General features: G+C 36.7%; 1 protein-coding gene across 1 annotated transcript in view; it reads right to left on the bottom strand.

Moving 5' to 3' along the window:
- The window catches only part of LOC124169976 (dynein axonemal heavy chain 3), a 227,678-nt gene that overhangs the window by 149,086 nt on the left and 59,512 nt on the right, over positions 1–19,080 (bottom strand). Inside the window, exons 17-24 of the mRNA XM_046548676.1 lie at positions 18,633–18,832; positions 16,965–17,142; positions 9,449–9,711; positions 9,148–9,349; positions 8,837–9,040; positions 2,119–2,233; positions 648–846; positions 380–548 (exon numbers count right to left, since the gene is read on the bottom strand). Of these exons, the coding sequence (XP_046404632.1) occupies positions 380–548; positions 648–846; positions 2,119–2,233; positions 8,837–9,040; positions 9,148–9,349; positions 9,449–9,711; positions 16,965–17,142; positions 18,633–18,832 (1,530 nt within the window). The remainder of the gene's footprint in view (positions 1–379; positions 549–647; positions 847–2,118; positions 2,234–8,836; positions 9,041–9,147; positions 9,350–9,448; positions 9,712–16,964; positions 17,143–18,632; positions 18,833–19,080) is intronic.

Here is a 19,080-nt window from a genome sequence, read left to right as displayed (position 1 = left end):
AATTTGGCGCGTACATATTACAATATTTAACACATCCAGTTCACATGTTTATTAGACAAAGCAAGATCTCTTAATGGATTCATTTACTCCTCAATGCACAGCCCAAACCATCATAACGTGGAGATTGAACTGTATCAGTACGATCTACTATCCTAACACTCCCTTGTTACCAAAACTGTGCTTGAGGGAAGGATAGGGGAACGCTGGATAATGCAGGATGGATGGACAGCTATATCTCTATATCATACTATGAAAAGTGAATTATTAACATCATAACAACTGAAAATACCATGTCAACAACAAGTAGAAGTTATGGAGAGAGTAGGGCCACTTTAACCTAGTTTTCTTCCTTAACCATAATCCTGTGAAAATACTGCACCTTAAAAAATTTCCCCATCGCTTTATAGTCAAGCCCTTCAGAGCAATTGAACACAACACACTGCTTGGCCACAGCCTTGGCCAAATCTTTGCTGGTTTCGGTTTTTCCAGTCCCTGCAGGTCCTTCTGGGGCTCCTCCGAGGTTCAATTTTAATGCTCCCATCAATGTGCTTGAATGAAGAAGAAGGTAACCTCTCAGCTTGTTTAATGAGACTGGAGATAAATTCTATCTGAGTAATAATAAAATAATATTTGAATACTATAATTACCGATAACACCTATCAGTCAAAGGAGTAATAACCAGGCGAGGAGTGTTTCCAAGATATTCAAACCCATACTCTACGTCAGTCGTAATCATACAGACGATGACAGATTCATCTCTGAGATAATAACGAAGTTGGCTAATCCATGAAAAATCACTGACATTGTTAATATTCAGTTCAACAAGTTTTTTAACAACATCACGAGCTAAAAAGAGTAGAAAAAGAGCAATTATTATAAAAATGATCACATAAAGGCACAACATAAGATAATTTCATAATAATAAGATGACAATAAAATACCATTACGGATGGATTGCTACCGGCACCAATTTGATCTATTGGTTGATTTGCATGGTATCTAGACCAGCAGTTTCCACATTGGACAATACCACCCTGTGTGAAGCACTGAACAATTCTAGGAGGGGAAAATGAACATGGAAGGTTACAGAAGGAGGCAGGAGACAAGATATACTCTAAACAAATTTTCCCAGCAACCTCTTTTACAAAATCTTGAACAGCGAAAAATCAGAAATGAATTAGAAAGTGAAAAACTCTCCACTTTCTTCGATGAGCTTTTCTACAGATCTGAAAGTTTTATGTCCTCGAAATGTAGAGATGAAATATAGTTTCTGAAAGCTAATCTGAGAATACATGCATACCTCCTTCACGCATAAAAAACATTTAATGGATATTAGACTCATTCTTTCTGTTGCAGTAATATTAACCAGTGCAAAAATTTTGCACTTTCACTTAGATTTTATTTTTAATATTTTTGCCTGCTTATGTATTTTCTTAGGTTTAGTTATAATAGATTTAACAGGATTTTAAACCTTTTTTTGAATTTTATGGTAATAAGAAAAATGTGTGGAGCCAATAAACCTCAAGCGAGTAATTGACATGGAAAAATAAAAACTTTTAAGTAAAATTAATGGGTAAATAGTAAAATTTGAAATTGAGATTGTATTTATATATGTATACATATATGTTTCTATAATTGGCTGTGTTTTCAAAATTTGCCAAGTTGGTAGAAAATACAAAAGTAAACATTAGCCTGATGCGAATAAATTCTAAAGCTTTCAATGATAAACAAGAAAGATTTTGAAATTCCTTAGCACTACATAATTGTAAATTTACTTTTCTTTCAGAATATTTACTTTTTTCAGTGAATTTAGTGAACGCTCCTTGTATAACGTGCTGTTTTCTTACTTCAATGAGCCATGATGACAACATTTTCTGAAGATAATTGAATTTGTATTAGTATATCAAGGACAAAGCTGTGCCAGTGATGATCTTCTAATTTCTAGCATGAGTCCATCTCTAATTACAACAATGAGAAATTACTGATTGAATGGATCTAAAAACCTCAAAAGACAGCATGATAATACAATTAAAGTAAAAGAAATGCTAAAGATTACATAATACTAAGTTTTTTATCCTGCCGTAGCCTAACCTTAAACCAAGAATTAAAAGGACTTACCATGAACATCCATCACGATCAAAGCACATAGAGTAACTCTTCCTCCAGGAGTCAGGTTTCCTCTCACCAATTCCACAATTTCTTCTATTTGCTCATTACTTTTTTGCAAGTAATCCTGAAAATTTCATGAGATATATTTATTCTTTAAGAGATAAAGAATTTCATGCTTTTCTATAAATTAGTCCTCATTAAAACCTAAGTTTCCGATAAGATTAGCACCTGCCTGATGGATCATATTTTGGAAATAAAAAATATTCAAATGTATTTGACAACGGCTAGTCAAGCACCCAAATGGTGTACAAAAGAACTGCAATATTAAGGTTAGCACAGCTTCATATGGGGAGAAGGCTTGACATGCACCAGCTGCCTTGTCAATTGGGAGCAGTGTAAAGAGTTCACTGAGGATGCAAACCGGATTGCTTGGCACCACACCTGACTGATTGATACCGTGCCACAGCTGTGCAGAAATCTCACCATAAGCTAATGCATTTTCTAGCAGTATTGTAAACCATTAAAAAGTTAGAATGCCGCATATGCCACATCTATGTTATGAATGTTCTGACCACTGCTTTAGTATCAACAACTTGTCTAACCCATGCCAAGCTTTCCCCTTGGCGTGACTGCCACCCCATTACATTCAATTCTGTCATGATGCTCACTAAATCACCTCATCGCTTAGAAATGAATTTCTTCTTCTTCTTCTTCTTCCCCACTTCCAATTTCTTGAAACAAAATCATTGGTTATCAACCACTAATTCACGCTGTACACATGTAGTGTTATCTGAGTACCGCCTCAGGCACAAAAAATATGTTGAGATACACCAGTGATTCACTAGCAGCCTAAACTGCAGTATTTTTTAGGAGATCACATTGTTTTGCAGTTTTTTTTACCATAATCCTCATGCAAGGGGTGGAAGGCAGAGAAGCACCTAGCCAGTTAAGCGACAGTAGAAAGGTATGGTGTAAGTAAAGCGTGGAATTAACTCAAGAGTTGTGCCGGGTTTGATGGGGTAGACAGGTCGGAAAACAGATACATAGTTGGAAAAGAATCTAGGCGACATAAGTCTACACCTTACCAGCACACTGATCTCTGCATTGATTTTTTCTGTCTTCTGCCCATTCCACTCCCATATCAATGCAACTTATGCCATTTACCTCTCAAGCACAATGGGCATTTAATTAAATCCCATCCCAGCAGCCGCATGGGATTTAAATGACTTCACCTTTTTGGCATGCTATCATTCAATAATTCATAACTTTCATAACATACAATCATTATCATTGAAAATTTTTGTATACTTGCATTATATAATACACTACCATTTGATAATTTTTCAGGCGATTTGAACAAATATTTATTGTGTAATGTATCTCGTTCTATGAACAATGAATAAATTTTCAGTTTTCAAATATTTAAATTTTATTTCGAATAAGCTGCGAGATCTCCAACATTCCATGCATTTTTAAATTACAAATACATGATGTATTTAAGTGATTTGGGATTGAAAATGTCATAGCCGATTGGATACTTTTAATTGGATTACCCGTTTCGCCTAATTGAAAATTCATCACTTTGTCCATTTCTCGTACTTTGTTCTATTATGTATTACTGAATCATTTCAAATAATGTGCTATGTGTGACTCATGTGCTAATGTTTCAAACGTCAATATGTAAATATTCAAATGACTTTACCTTTGTAATTCTGCTTTATGTGACATGATTTGAAGCATTCCAAGCATAAGCCCACTTCACATTTTTCACACCAATACATGCTGTCTCTTCATTTCCCATACTAGGCACAAACCGCACACCTCCTTTGAGGCTTGGATTTCTTTGTATCTGTAGGAATTTTCTTTAGGAAATGTATTCCTTGAGTCTTGGTACTAAATTGTCAAAGGAGTGACGGCCATGTCCAAACAGTCCTTAAGGAGTTGGATATTTCAAAAATATTACCTCGACCAATTACACGCAAAATGATAATAGAGTCAATTATTCATACATGTTTTCCTGTGAACAACATATGAATTTAGGACTGCAGCATTCAAAAGTCTCCTAAATAACTTCATGCACCACTTGTTACGGCTTTTCTTTCCATTAGATATGAATGCAATAACAGGTCCTTGAAATTCACCCCACCAATGAATTCATCATAACCTAACACACAAACAGATTTCCAAGTCTCTTTTCTGCCTTTCAATACTATTCCAATTTCGCAGAATCCCCAATTATAAATAAAAATAACCACACACAGGAAGTACACCCGATGAGAATTTCAACACACTGACTGAAAGAACACTACATAGCATGAATGCACTAGAGGACTGAAGCGCATGGTTTCAAAGCTCCATCAAGAGACGAGAAAATATCTCGAAGGGGCCCTGGTATAAGCTGACTGTTTAGAGGGAATCTTATCTTTGTTGATTACTGTCCACAAAAAAAGAAAAAATAAATGCAGAGCGAAGAACATGGCCCCTTTGCTTAGGATTCTTAGGACTAATGCGGCGGACCAAACACACTTGGGTCTTAAGGTGATGACACACAAGGAGAAGACGGAGAGAAGGCAGTGAGCTTATGAGAAGATATCGTATCTCAAGCTAAAGTAGCTGACCCTTCTTGATGTCTCACAAGCAGAATAGGTAGAGGTCCGTGAAACTGGTTTTATTTTTTTTTAAATTCGTTTTAAAACCACATTATTTCGGTGTTATAGAAAATCTTGGTGGTGTTATTATAATGCTACAATTTTCCCACGTTTATAGGTGTTTAATTATTTTGTGATGCACTTTTCATGAATACTTATACTTCTATTATTCATTTTACATAACATTTGACACAATTTCGATTGTACAAAATTTCTGATAAAACTTAATGAAGGAAATGGTTCAAGTTACATTGGTTCAAGGTATATGAATGGTTCAAATATGTAGTCTTGGTGAATACAATCGGCAAACGGCAAATCCCCACCTTATATGTGTATACTTCGAGAGCCATTCCAGAATTTTTGGATTGTCAAGTTTCTCTACAGTAAATAAAGCCTTTCAAAATGCTTCAGTAGTAGCAACAACAAGCTCCTCCTTCACTTTCTTTGACTGAGTGATTGTGTGTTCAAATGATAGCTGTCGTTTTGCGGGTCCCCTTTCTTTCGCACGTTTATGTGTATAGCTACTGATGTGCTTTAACAACGTGTCACATCTTTCAAATTCAAATCTAATATTGCAAACTTTGCACAGTAATACTCTGTCTTTCACATAAAAGCCTTCTCAGCTAAATTCACTTGCCCTGGCATGAACATTATCACTAGATTTTGACATTTTAAAATTCCTATCCTTCGTTCGATATTTAAAGCTGGAACTACGATAAAAAAACAGTCCAACCGCAAAACACAACCTGTCACGATGGTATTTTCAAACTGAGTGCTGGGTAGCTACGGTGTAACCATAGTACTGTATAACTTACAAATTGGCCAAAATATTTCATGTCGTGGGTTCCCTTTCGATATCCATCACCCAGGTGTTGAGAGAAGGTAGGACAGCAGCTAAATAAAACGCTTATTTTTGATTACAGCTGTTGCCAATCAGTTAGGAAAGGTAGTGAAAGAAGCACATATAACAAAACATAATCGGATTCAAAGAAACTTGAAAAATTATTTCCCATTTATCGATCCTGTAACATCTAGAATGAGACATTTCTCGCTTGAAGAATTAGATAATAGATTTGGCCAATGTCGAAATGATTTTTTTTGCATTGTAGCTCAGTGGAGAGCAGAATATCCGAAGATCCGTCCGCTAATAAGGAGAACCCCCTCTCTTCCTATCCTTTCTGCTCCTTCCTTCCCTTCCCCCAACTGCTAGTGCTTCGTGCTTTCAAATAATCATACCTGTCTGTAGATGTCTGTAAACGAATCGAATCGCACAGTTGACGGCACGGCGCCCATTCCAATCTGGCCCGGCAGTGCGCCGTCTATGGTGTAAAATACAGGCAGTGCTACATTGAGGCTGCTTTCTGACGAAACAACTTTTCGCTTGCCACCGTTCACGTCACGACACCGTGAAATTCAGACCGCTTTCAGACAAGACGACTCGCTCGCCACGCTGTGTGCCGTGCCGTGAATGGCGGCCCGTTCCCAGCCAGCGGCCGTGTTTAAGTCAACAGAATTGTTACATTGGACCCACACTCAAGGTTTTCCTGCAACAAGTTATCCAGTAACGCTGTCTAATGCGTCGTGGTGAGTCACCAGAATTACTGCTCAGCATTGACGTGTGCCTGGAGCGTGGGCTTTTATTTCTGCTCTTCCGCGGCTGCATTAAATCTTTTTCAGCACATTTTTAATTCATAATATCTAATTCTTCAGGTAAGAAAGTGCCTCATTCTAAATTTTCAGGATTGATACATGGTAATCGAAGAGAGAGGCTGTGATAAATTTAACGGCAAATTCCGGCGGAGATATCACTACAGAGCACGATATTACATGGATGCGTAATGCGCGAGACTATACCAGCCAATTGACCTTGGAATCGTAATGAGATATAGAGCAAATGAATGTCGGCAGCATTAAACAATGACGGCTTAGGCTTTAATAGATTGTGACTCATTAGATGTGATTTTTACACTAATTCACCTAAAATAGCAAAATCACGAAATTTCATTATATTTACTGATTTCGCGTTATTTCGTGTTACTTTGTGTTATTTCGCGATATCGCATCTCACGAATTCCACAGACCTCTAAGAATAGGCAACAGTTTTGATGACCGTACAGTTGAAGGAAGGCAATACACTCGCTAGTTTAAAACGGAATTTCATCGACACATTAAAAAGAAACCTGAAGGCATAAAGTCACTATGAATATTTTATTGGAAAGAAAAAAACATTTCATCAAAATGTAGAGTTATTGTTACAGTTAGAGTTATTGTAGAGAATGTTAGTATTATTTTAAAATACAATATCTGATGGAGAAAAAATATTTGATACAGGTGTTCAGGAAGCGTACTGGATACGCATGATGGCGTTGAGGGTTTAATGAAACTAAATGACAATGCAGTAGCATCCTATCAGGGAAATTAAGGAAAAGATATATTCTGAGAATGTTATTAATAGTGCCGCTAATATATGAAACATCTACTCCCTGATAAAAAGTGGTAAAATGAATTGATTCCCAGTTAAAAAGTAGGCAGGAAAGACCTTAATTATGGTAAACAATGAACATAGAATTAAAATTGATACATACATTAAAAATCCAAACAACATTGTGAAGGCTTCATGGAAAGTGATCGAAGATAACACAAAATCCTCCTGTGGAGCCCTGACCCCTTCCCCGATCTTCTTCAATGGCAGTCCTTGTTCTGATCCATATTCGATACCTCTATATGCTCTGGGGTCTTCCCAGAGCTTTTCACAAATGCTTCCATAACCCAAATCCTTAAGGAAGGATCTCTAAATGACTCAGCAAACTACAGACCTATACCTGTACTGTCTGCTTTCCCTAAGATTTTCGAAAAATCGTTTTGAGATAACTCATTACCATCATGTAATGAGTTATTTCAAAACCTTTAAAATATTGAAAAATGCTCAACATGGTTTTTGTGAATCCAAATCCACAAGTACAGCCATCTTTCAGCTATTAGACCAACTATGCACAGCTTTTCAGAAACACAAATTAGCAGCTGGTGTTTTCTTTGATCTAAGAAAAGCCTTTGATTGAATTCATAATGCAATTCTTCTCTCCAAACTGCAGTCGGTGGGCATCTTGGGGAAAGCTATCTCCTGGTTGTCATCATACCTAACTGACCACCAGCAATTTGTCAAATATACCTCCAGAACAGAAAAAAGTATTACAGTAGTCAAGTCAAATCCCTTAACTGTTAAGCAGGAGTACCGCAGGGTTCTATCCTAGGGCCATTGCTCTTCCTAATTTTTATTAATGACTTGCCAGACAAAGTCCTCCTCCAAAATGCCATTCTATATGCAGTTGATACCTCGATCATTTTAAGTGAGGTAAATAGGAGCAACCTAGTTAATATCACCCAAAGCAGTATCAACAGCATGTCTAGATGGTGTCATGATAACACCCTGCAAGTCAACATTGACAAAACAGTTTTTCTTCAGTTCCATGGCAACCAATCTCAAAGTACCTCAAGTATGATCTTAAATGCTGGTCCTCATGTGATTTCTCGGGCACATTCAACAAAATTATTAGGTGTTATCCTCACTGACAACCTTGACTGGTCATCACATATTGACTACATAATGAATCAACTATCCACTGGCATATTTATTATAAGAAAGCTGGCTGAAATAACTACCATTGATCCTTTGAAGATGATATATTATGCCAAAATATATCCTCACCTAACTTATGGCATCATCTTTTGGGGTAATGCTAGCTGCTGCCACAAAGTCTTCTCTATGCAGAAACGTGCAGTGAAAGCCATGGCCAGAGTTTCCATGTGATCACCAGATCTTGAAAGATAACTTATGGCATAGTTTTCAAAATTACTTTTAGCATACAACTCTAAGGTGTCATCCAAAATTGAAATACTACTAAAGAGATTTCCATGTCAATATATCTATCTAATATAACTTCTCTCTTGCAAATTAACTGGCCCAAGAACTACCATTAATTTTGGTTCATGCACTTCACCTCTGTTTAACACTTGGAGGGAATGAAAACAAAACTAGACTAATAAATATGCATACTCCCAAAAGTAGATGATAAACTTACTGATAACAGGTCTTTCTCAATGGCCTGTGACACTTCAGCGGTCCAGTGTACTATTGAGCCACAAAGCACCACTTGCCCAGGCCATTCAAGCACCCATTTTCTACGAGGCGTATCAAAATATGCACCGGATGCATCCATGCATATATCCCTCACAGTTTTTAGCATCAAATCTTCCACTTTAATAAGCCATTTTTCCACCATCCCCTAAGAGGTAAAAACCATTATCTAGCATTCCAATTTAAACAAAATAATAATAAAAAGTAAAATACAGTTAATTCAATTTTAGTGTATCACAATGATTGAATTTCTACCTTTGCATTGGCTGGAACTATACTCCCACTAAGAGGCACTAATTCATTTTCCGCTGATATCATTGCAACAATTTCTTCTTCCTCCGTGAACTTTAACCTACTAATCCCTTCAAAACATTTTCTTAAGTGAGGCTGAACTCTTGTAGGATCTTTTGTTTCAGACAATATTTCAAGCAGTTCGTCATTGGACAAAAAGAAGAATCTGTAAAAAGAGAAAATATTATTTAATAAATAAATGAATTAAATAAGAATACTTTACTCCCCACATAAAATACTCATGATATCATAAAATTCTCACTACCTAGCAAAAAAGAGTCTCTTCTGCTCTAAGTAACTGTTGAGGCCCTTTTGAATATCCTCCAGTAGTTGGTTACTCTCTTGCAGAGACTTAAGCATATTTGGATAATCAGTGGCAATTAATACCAGGGGATTTTTAACAGTGTGATTCATTATTCTTCTCCATACCCTGTCCACTTCCATAAAGTGACTAGATTCATCAGGCATTTGTTCCTTTATATCTTCTGATGTAAAAATTGGTTCCAAATAGAGCCATGTCACTTGACACTGAAAATATAAAATATAGGATAGTTACAATGTGGACAATACCATGTAAGCACGTGTAAGAGATGCATCTCTATTTTGACCATCGAAGCTTAAGAAAACAAAATTTTCCAGCATTTTTTAAATCCTATTGCACGGTGTTGCAGACATATGCCTGGGCTTGCGACAGTACTCCAAATTTCCTCTTTCAATACTAAAAATTTATGCGGCTACTATTTTTTCAGGTAAATTTACACTAGAGATGGGTCGAATAGCAGATTTCGCAAATTCGAATATCGAATTCGAATATTAAATCATTGCTCGAATATTCGAATACCTCGAATTTCGAATACCTCGAATACTAAATGATGAATGCTGGAATGCTTGACTAGGTTGCCTATGCAGCAGGCAACACAAGATTTTGGGGAGTAATTTTGATATCCTTTAAATGATTCGAACAGGAATTTAGCTGATTAATGAATATTTTAATTTTATGGAAACAATTGGGCATATCATTAATTCAACTAACATCGCTTAACCCCCACTTCTGCTGCCAAGTGCTAGCTGACAATCTGAGGCATTTTGCAAAATACAAGCTATATTCCACCGGATTTTCTTCAATTATTTTCAGTCCATCTTTGGGAGTTCTCACGAGATAAGAAGATGAATTGGAATTGCTATCAGGGAGAAACCAAATATTCTGAGAAAATATCCCTTTGTCTGGGACTGTAACAATAAAGATTTATAGCGCATCAACTTCCGAGAAGCTCTGCTGCTCATATCGAGTTTCGCCAGAATGCTAAGTCTCCGTCGTATTTTGACATTTATTTCTTTGCGTAAAATGCTTAAATAAACTCAGAAATACGTTGTGTTTGGTCTTATTCTTTTTGAAATTATGCGCACATTACTAATATTTCAATTCAATAAAGGTGTAACATCAATTGACGAAAGTCATTCTTAGACACCTTTTGTGCTAATAGATGACTCATGCAGCGGTTGACCTCCGCAGAAATGGGGAACTTCGAACCTGGTAGGAAAAAAAGGTCAGTGGGGGAGAAAAGGGAGGGCCCGAAACACGTTTCTATTGTTCTCATGTAACTTGGTATTTTCTCGAAGCTAAGGTCTTCGTAATATGATCCCTGCGCGAGCTGTGACCTTTTTTTTATTTCGAAGAAGAGGAAAGCCTCAGGGGGGGGGAGGGCTAGTGCTGAATGGAGAGGGATACCGGATCTTGGGAAATGCGCTAATATAAGTATCCCACGGTACTCACACAGCAGTCCACTTCCAGAAATGGGGAACTTCGAAGCAGGTAGCCAGAAAAAGGTCAGTGGGTGAGAAAAGGGGGGAGGGCGTGAAACACGTTTTTATTATTCTCGTAACTCGATATTTTTTTCGAAGCAGGGGTCTTCGCAATGCGATCCCTGCGCGAGCTGGGACCTTTTGCTTGATTTCGGAGAAGAGGAAAGCTTCAGAGTGGGTGAGGCGAGTGCTGAATGGAGGGGGATAGCGGATCGTGGGAAATGCCCTAAGGTTGCTATCCCACGGCACTGAGGTTCTCCTGGTGGGGGGAATCGGGGATTTTCGTATTTTTTCACCCGACCATTTTCGGTTCCCCTTGTCGAACTTTTTTCACCGCTAAAATCCACGAATTTGATGTAATTCGTCAACTTGCGTAAAACGGCGCGGCGAGCACTAAATTACTACAGTTCTCTACATTTTTCCGAGTCAACTACCAACGACGTGCGTGCGACAGTGTATGACGCGAAATTCAAAGTATTCGAGGTATTCGAGGCGGTACTTTTCGCATAATTATTCGAAACCTCGAATATCGAATACTTTCTAATATTCGAGGTATTCGAGTATTCGCGGATACTATTCGCACATCTCTAATTTACACGATATGTATGGCGCTCAATGATATGTAGGTATTCACAATGAATTTTACTCATATAGAATTCTCTTTTATTGATAGATAGCGGTTTGCACTGATTCTTAGTGAGATAATAATGATTTTTTAGAAGTATTTAGATATTTTAAAAAATTCTCAAAATGTGCAAATTATCAAGTCAACTGATACATGAGATAAATTTATACGTATATGAGTAACTATTCCCTTTATTAAGTGTTTAATTATTCCATACATACATCCTAATTTCATTTAATAGATATTACAGTTTATATTTGGTCTGTAAGTCAACAATAAACAAAAATTGGATTGGGAATAATAACGTTGTGTATTCCTAACTTAGGGCGAATTTGGTACCATACATACTGTTATGCAACCCGCATCACATATATTGCCGTATCGTTGGAATGTGTCATTTTTACTATTAGATATAATGCTATATGTTTTTATGCCACATATTTGACAGATATCGTCATATTTGATAATTAAAATTGTAAGATATGTGTCCAGTGAGATGTAGTCTTATTTAACCTAAATTCACTTTAAAATAGACATGATTTACAGTTTCAAAGAACTGAGTCAAAGTGAACATTTTATAAGAGCAAGTTTTTACAGTTTTTAATTGACATTTTTACTACTACTAATTGAAGTACAAAAAATAATGACCATTTATGAAATACATGCAAGCATTTCGGGTGCAATGGAACACAAACCATTGTACATTCATATATATTTTGAAAATGAGGTTGGAGACATAAATATAGATGTCGACATTGACGTAACCTTTGAAATACAGGACAATACATCAGGTGTAGCAAAATATGGCGCTCCTCATTCAAAACAGACAAGAAAAGGTGTGTGTTTTTCATTAACCTCATTTTCAAAAAACAGAGTTATCTCCTAAGTGGAGAAACGACTTAAATTTTGCATTAACGTTTTCTCCTAATTCTTGAGAGTCGTAATATTCGGAAAAATCAAAATTGAATTGAATGGATACTCAATCGAAAGTTAGGCTTGGGGTCAAGTGTTATTCTGGAATGGCTCAATGTTATCCCTAAACCCTCTAATCATCGCCTGTGTTTAGATAACTTCTTTTTATCGTGGAGAATACTTATTTTTTTGAAAGAGAAAGGATTTTTTGCCACGGGACCCATCTGTGAAAGCAGAACGGAGAAGTGCCCAATGGAAGGTAGTAAAACTATCGGCAAAAAGCCGAGATGAGAGGGGAACATGGGATTAAGCATTTTATGTAGCTGTAGGTCTTAGTATTGTTCGATGGAATGATAACTCGGTTATCACTGTAGACAGCAATACAAGTTCTGCGCTTCCATTAGGCACACCAAAACGTTTTAGCAGAAAAGAGAAAAATGAAAATGCTATTCCATAGCCTCGAGTTATTAGGGAGTATAGTAAATACATGGGAGGTGAGGACCTACATAATAATGTAAATGCAAATTACCGCGATAGAATTCGGGGGAAAATACAGTGGTGGCCCTTTTTAATCAACTTACTGGTCAGTGTTTGCACTAACGGCTGGAAATTGTACAGGTTATGCAACAGAAGTCAAATGTCACGGGTAGACTTCAAATTGTATCTAGCAGGGATGCATCTAAAAAGTGAAGTGATTGAATCAGTAGATGATGCATCCCATGCAATTCATGTCCAAAGATACAAAAAGGTAGGCCACGTAATTTATTGCTGATTCTTAATGTAAGGAAGGACGAATTCAGCCATAGAGTTCAAAAAAGTCTGATCAGAAGATGGTGCCGATATTGTGTAAGCCAGAATATATGAATGTACAAAAATTTGTACATTGATTTTACCCAAAATGCTTTCAAGTTTTTCATAATTAGTCATTACTTGTTGTACTTCAATTAGTGGTACAGTAAAACCTCTCTTAAACGAAACTCAAGGGACCGAAATTTTGCCATTTCGTTGATAGGGAGTTCGTTCCCCGGAGGTGATGCGCCCGTTGCATCGTCCTAGGGGCACGGAAATTGAAGCAAGTCTGCATGCGTTATCTTCATTCTACCTTCGCATACTTCAAAACAGTGCTGATTTCTCTCAACTGCAATGCAAATCGCGGGCAATAGACCACATTTAGGAAGCCTTGGTTCGTATTATTCAATCACTTCACATGCTTTTCAATTAGTTTTCAAAAATGCGCACAGCATTGCGATGAGCGCGAGACGATCCTATTATTCTCAATATTTGAAATAGAGCACATGTACTTGCGCGGTTTACAATAAAAATTATGAATTCGATAGATTTAACCATTACTAATATAAAGTTAAGGTAACAGCACCAATTTTATCTTCATCATGAAATTTAGATCGGTCCACCATAACAACGCGAGTTGCGACTTTCGTCGACCCATTAAAGCGCAGTGGGTGACAGCATTTCTTTATAGTAGTCGAATTCAGAATACTCCTTTGCAATATTTGCGGTCGCGAGCTTCGTAAATAATTCATTGTACTAGCATCATTTCCATCGCATTCCGGAGAGACAACTGCCGATAAGAAAACATCCTGTAAGGCCTTGTGCAGGAGTTCTCGAAGTAAAATAGGTCACGATTTTGAAAAATGAGTTTTCGAGGAATTATATTCTGCAACCCTCTGTTCACTGGCTTTGCGGATAACTAAATTTTAGTCTACTCTAGTGAACTCATCAAACGAACCTTCAATATTCATGTCTTTTGAGAGACCCTGCCAGGATTCACGGATTTCGCCATCACTCTCCATCGCGTGGTCGCAGTTGACTGCGAACCGGATAGACAACTGCCAATTAGAAAACAGCTTGAAAGGCCTCATGCATGAGTTCTTGAAGTAAAATAAGTCACGATGATGATGATGATGTTGACTGTAAACCCGGTTTTTGCAAAATAACTAAATATGGTGACAGGTGCGACACGCTTCCAAGCTTTGCAAAGCCGCTGCATTACCTGCAAAATGGTCCTCTTCAATGTCACTGATCCCTTACATCCATTCGACAAACCAAAAACTCCACTAAAATCCGACGGTAATGCCGCTTTGCTGCAGAAATGACCCCTCGGTCGAAAGGTTGCAACTTAGCTGGTGCAGTTGGGGGGAAGAAAATAACGTGCACATTTCTTATTGTTAGTCCTATGTTGGGGCCCTTGCAGCGATCGAGGAAGAAATCTACTTTCCCCATGAGTGCATCAACTCCCGCCAACCACCGCTGAATTAATCACGCTGTCAGTTATGAATTTTTGCTGCTACCACAAGGGCAAGGTATTACTCTCACCAGTGGCACACTCTAAGTATGACATGTTTAGACTGTGCCAGTGGCGTAGCCAGGTGGAGGTCCGGGGGGTACAAAATATTTCTTTGAAAAATGAAGTTTATTCGATTATGAAAAGTGTTAAAATTGGTTTAAAACTCTCTACTTACAAGTAGTTGTTAGAAGTAATAGGTTAGTACCGTTTTTCAAAAATTCCCTCCCCCCCCCCATGTTTTGGACCCCCCCGAATGAAATTCCTGGATACTCCACTGACTATAGGATTCTTAAAACAGTGGGGTTTCACGTACTTCCCCACTAAAAACGGAGGTAACTTCTCCGAGCCATCACTATTGGTGCTTAGGAGTACTATAAAACATTCTTTGCTCATTTTTCCCCCGCGGCCCGCCTATTCCTTTAGAGTACGGTCAGGAAGCAAATTATAAAAAAAACGCTTCATGAGCATTAAATATGTCCTTGGAACTGTTTAAATTCAGCTATCCATTCCCAACTTCTTGCTTGCTCCTGCAAGATGGGCCCTGAAATGGGGATCAGCTCCAGAAAGATAGCTGAAGACATTTGTCCATTGACATTGGTAATGGAGAGTTTTCAGTTAGGCCCCTAGGATGCAGCGTTAACAATTTCCGACCTTTAGACAAGAATTGTCTACAGTATTATGACCGAATGTCATAATTAATTGCGACTGTCGTCTTCTTCATGCAACAATCGGCGGCCGTCGCAAACCTTTTCTTCTGGAGTAAATCAACACCGCTTCACATCACGTTAGGAAATCGCTACAATAGTATGACAGACACCGACCTTTAGCATAAAGCACTCAATTCAAGTAACGTCTAGATCAATGGGAAAATGTTAGCTTGTGCAAAAAAGTGCGAATATTTTTTATCCAAGATTGCAGCAAATGCAATAGTTTCTCCTAGTTTTTAGATGATATTGAAATAAACAATATGAATGAAGCAAGAGTTATTACTGAGTCATATTCAAGATAATTAAGAGAGACAAATTTTGGCTTTCATCTTCTAGCACGCACATTGTATCTTCCGTAATTTAAAGAAGTTATCCAAGATGGCGGCGAGTGAAAATAAATGCTTCTCGGAATTTACGCGTTGTAATTCTGTAAAGAATCTTAAACAACCGTCAAAAGAATGCGATCGAAGTACATAGCTCTGGATATCATATCTTTGAGCGTGTAAATATTGGGACATTGAGTTATTTACGAAAGTCAGCATTAACGTTTTTCGCAATTCGCCGCGAGCCGCAAGTCGGCGGAAACACACCACGGAAGGCTATGGTTACGGTTAATAACAACGATTCTGATTGGCTTATTCAGTGGAAGTCTCTGATTGGCCCTCCAACGTTACCAATATTAAATTATTCATATGAAAATAAAAATTTAACTGGAAAAATTGGTTATTGAGAGGTGAATTTCACTGATCGCGCCATAATTTCATTTCGTTGATCGGGAGTTTTCGTAAAAGAGGAGTTCGTTCATCGGGGTTTTTCACTACTGTGTTTACATAGGCAATTGGCTGGACCAAGAGCATTTGTTCGTGGAACAGAGTTCTTCGTTTAGCGGGAGTTCGTTAAGGTGAGGTTTTACTGTAATAAAAATGTCAATTAAAAACTGTAAAAACATGATCTTCTTCTAAAGTATTCGCTTTAACGCATTTCTTTCAAACCATAATGCATGTCTGTTTTAAAGTGAATTTAGGTGGAGAAGACTGCCATTTGAATGGAACAGTAGCAAGTTTATCACTCTTCACATGTATCACAGGCCCTAACTATATGCTCGGTCCCCTCTGCTTGACATATTGTGACATGCAGACGTATCATTTTCTCGAGGAATATCTTCAGGTACAACTTAAAAACACCAGTAGCAGGGAAATTCACAGATTTACATTGTGAATTAAATCGCAAGCTTTTTTTTTACCTCCAACTTCTCTTAACTTGTATACATTACAAAATCATAGGCAACATTTTGAAGTTATTCAAGAGAATTCAATGTATGTACTTTGAGTTGGGCCTTAGCATGGCCTGAAAGAGTCACTCACAAATACATTTGCCAGTTGTAAATATGAACACAAAATTATAGATAGAAAGAAATAATAACACCTACTTTCATCCAAGCATCTAATATATCTTGCATTGATATGAGTTTGTCTTCCCACTGCTGCATTTCAGCTTCAAATGCCTTAACATATGGAGATCCTCTCATTGTTTGTGCTTTTAAGATGTGGTCATCAAGCATCATCTGTATGTCATCAAGAGCAGACAAAATAGATACACCAGTTTCTCTAAGGACAAAAAAGAACACACTAGTTAGCAAGTTATCATTAAAAGTCAATAGCAAAACAAAAAGAAATTTTAACAGAAAAACTCATTTATCTATTACTATCACTATGCATATTTACTTTATTTTACCTTCTCCCAATAACCCAAGGGAAAACATTACAAAAAACTTATTACAAAATCACTTTGCAAAAGATATATCAAAAAATGTAAAAATAAATTATAAAAACACTGTTATAATAAACTATTACAATAATTGAAGATAACATGATGTTTTCTATTTTGTAGGTAAGATTGCATATATATCAACATGTCATTCGAAAAGCCAATTTTAGATAATTTTTTCAGTAAAATGTTATGGTTGACCTTATCAGAAGCTTTTTGGAAATCCATGTTTACAACGTCAGTCTGCTTGTTTTTACTAAGATTCGCGTAAACCTCCTCTGTGAAGTTAACGAGGTTTGTTATTGTCAATCTTCCAGATCTGAAACCATGTTGAGCACCACTGATCAAATTCTCTGCCTACATGTAAAGTACAAAATTGACTCAAAAACTTTTGAGAAAACACTCAAAATTGAAATGGGTCTATAATTTCTAATATCTCCCTTCTAACCACTCTTGTCAACCGGATTTTTTTTGCAGTTTTCCACTTTGGCGGAAAGGTATTTGTTTTAAGAGATAAGTTAAATACATATATAATGGTTGCCTAAATGCAATGGTTGTATAAATATATCACAGCAAGCTTTCACTATACATGCAGGTACATCATCTTCCCCTACAGTTTTCTTAGGTTTTAATCTTTTTAAGGCATTTTTAACACCAGATTCCGTAATATAAATTATATCAATACTATTTTGAGAAATCGACTGTTCATTTGGAAGCCTCTGTGCTTTTCACTGAGTTCCATACATGATCTAAAATAATTCCTAAATTCAGATGCAATCTGATGTGGATCTGTTAGTTCAGTCTTATCATGCTTCATAACATTAGGAATTTGTCGATCTGATTTTTTATTTTTATGTATTCCCAAAAGAAATTAATTCTTTTAGTAGCTAGGTCTCATTCTACACTTTTAACATAATTTTCATAGCAAAGTTTTAAGTTCTCCTTCACAGAACTTTGTACAAGCTGATATTGATACAAGTGATACAGAGAACCACTTTTTTGTACATAATTCTTTAAGTGTCTTGGTTTCTTTTTTAATAATTTTATTAAATTAGTGGAGTACCATGCTGGATAATTATTAGATCTATTTTTACACTTAGGAATACACCCATTCGTAGCATCGTATAAATGATTGTAAAAAATATCAACTGCTTCATTAACATCATTTGTACTCTCCAATATCTGCCAGTCTATATTCTTAAAACTATTGTATAACTTGTGATAATCTCCTTTTTTGAAATTGAAAGAATGTTTCACAGGAATAGAATAACTAAAGAACAGGAAACAAGAAATAGTGACTTTGGAGAAGAAAAGTAAAATATAGTAACACCTGTAAGGAATGCATTCAAATCGAACGTCTTTCCATTCTGACTTCATTTTTTCCAGAGATTGTTCAAGACCATACTCTTTTGTAGCTTTAGTTCCTATGTCTTGAAGCTCAGTGATATGTTTGGGTACACCATACTCAATCATTTCAGCCAATGTACTTTCCTCGGTAGGCACAATTTGAACACCAACAATCTCAGAAATCTGAAAAGTAAAAATTTTGAAATGAGTGTAACTGATTACGTATAATAACTTTACAAAAACTACAAGTACAAATGTGGTGACTACAATAGAATTAAAGTAAGACTGAAGGGCAAAGCCAACATGTACAGATTATTAATGTTAACCAGAACAAGGTCTTGACAGTCCCTACTTATTTAAAAAAAATGATAAGAAATACCAGCAGGTGCCTTTGATTTTAAACAAAATCTTTCATAATTCACTATAATAGT

The sequence above is a fragment of the Ischnura elegans genome, chromosome 1 (assembly GCF_921293095.1).
Source record: "Ischnura elegans chromosome 1, ioIscEleg1.1, whole genome shotgun sequence".
NCBI lineage: Eukaryota > Metazoa > Arthropoda > Insecta > Odonata > Coenagrionidae > Ischnura > Ischnura elegans.
The sequence above is the reverse complement of the archived record's forward strand: the minus strand, read 5'-3'. Positions and strand labels throughout refer to the sequence as shown.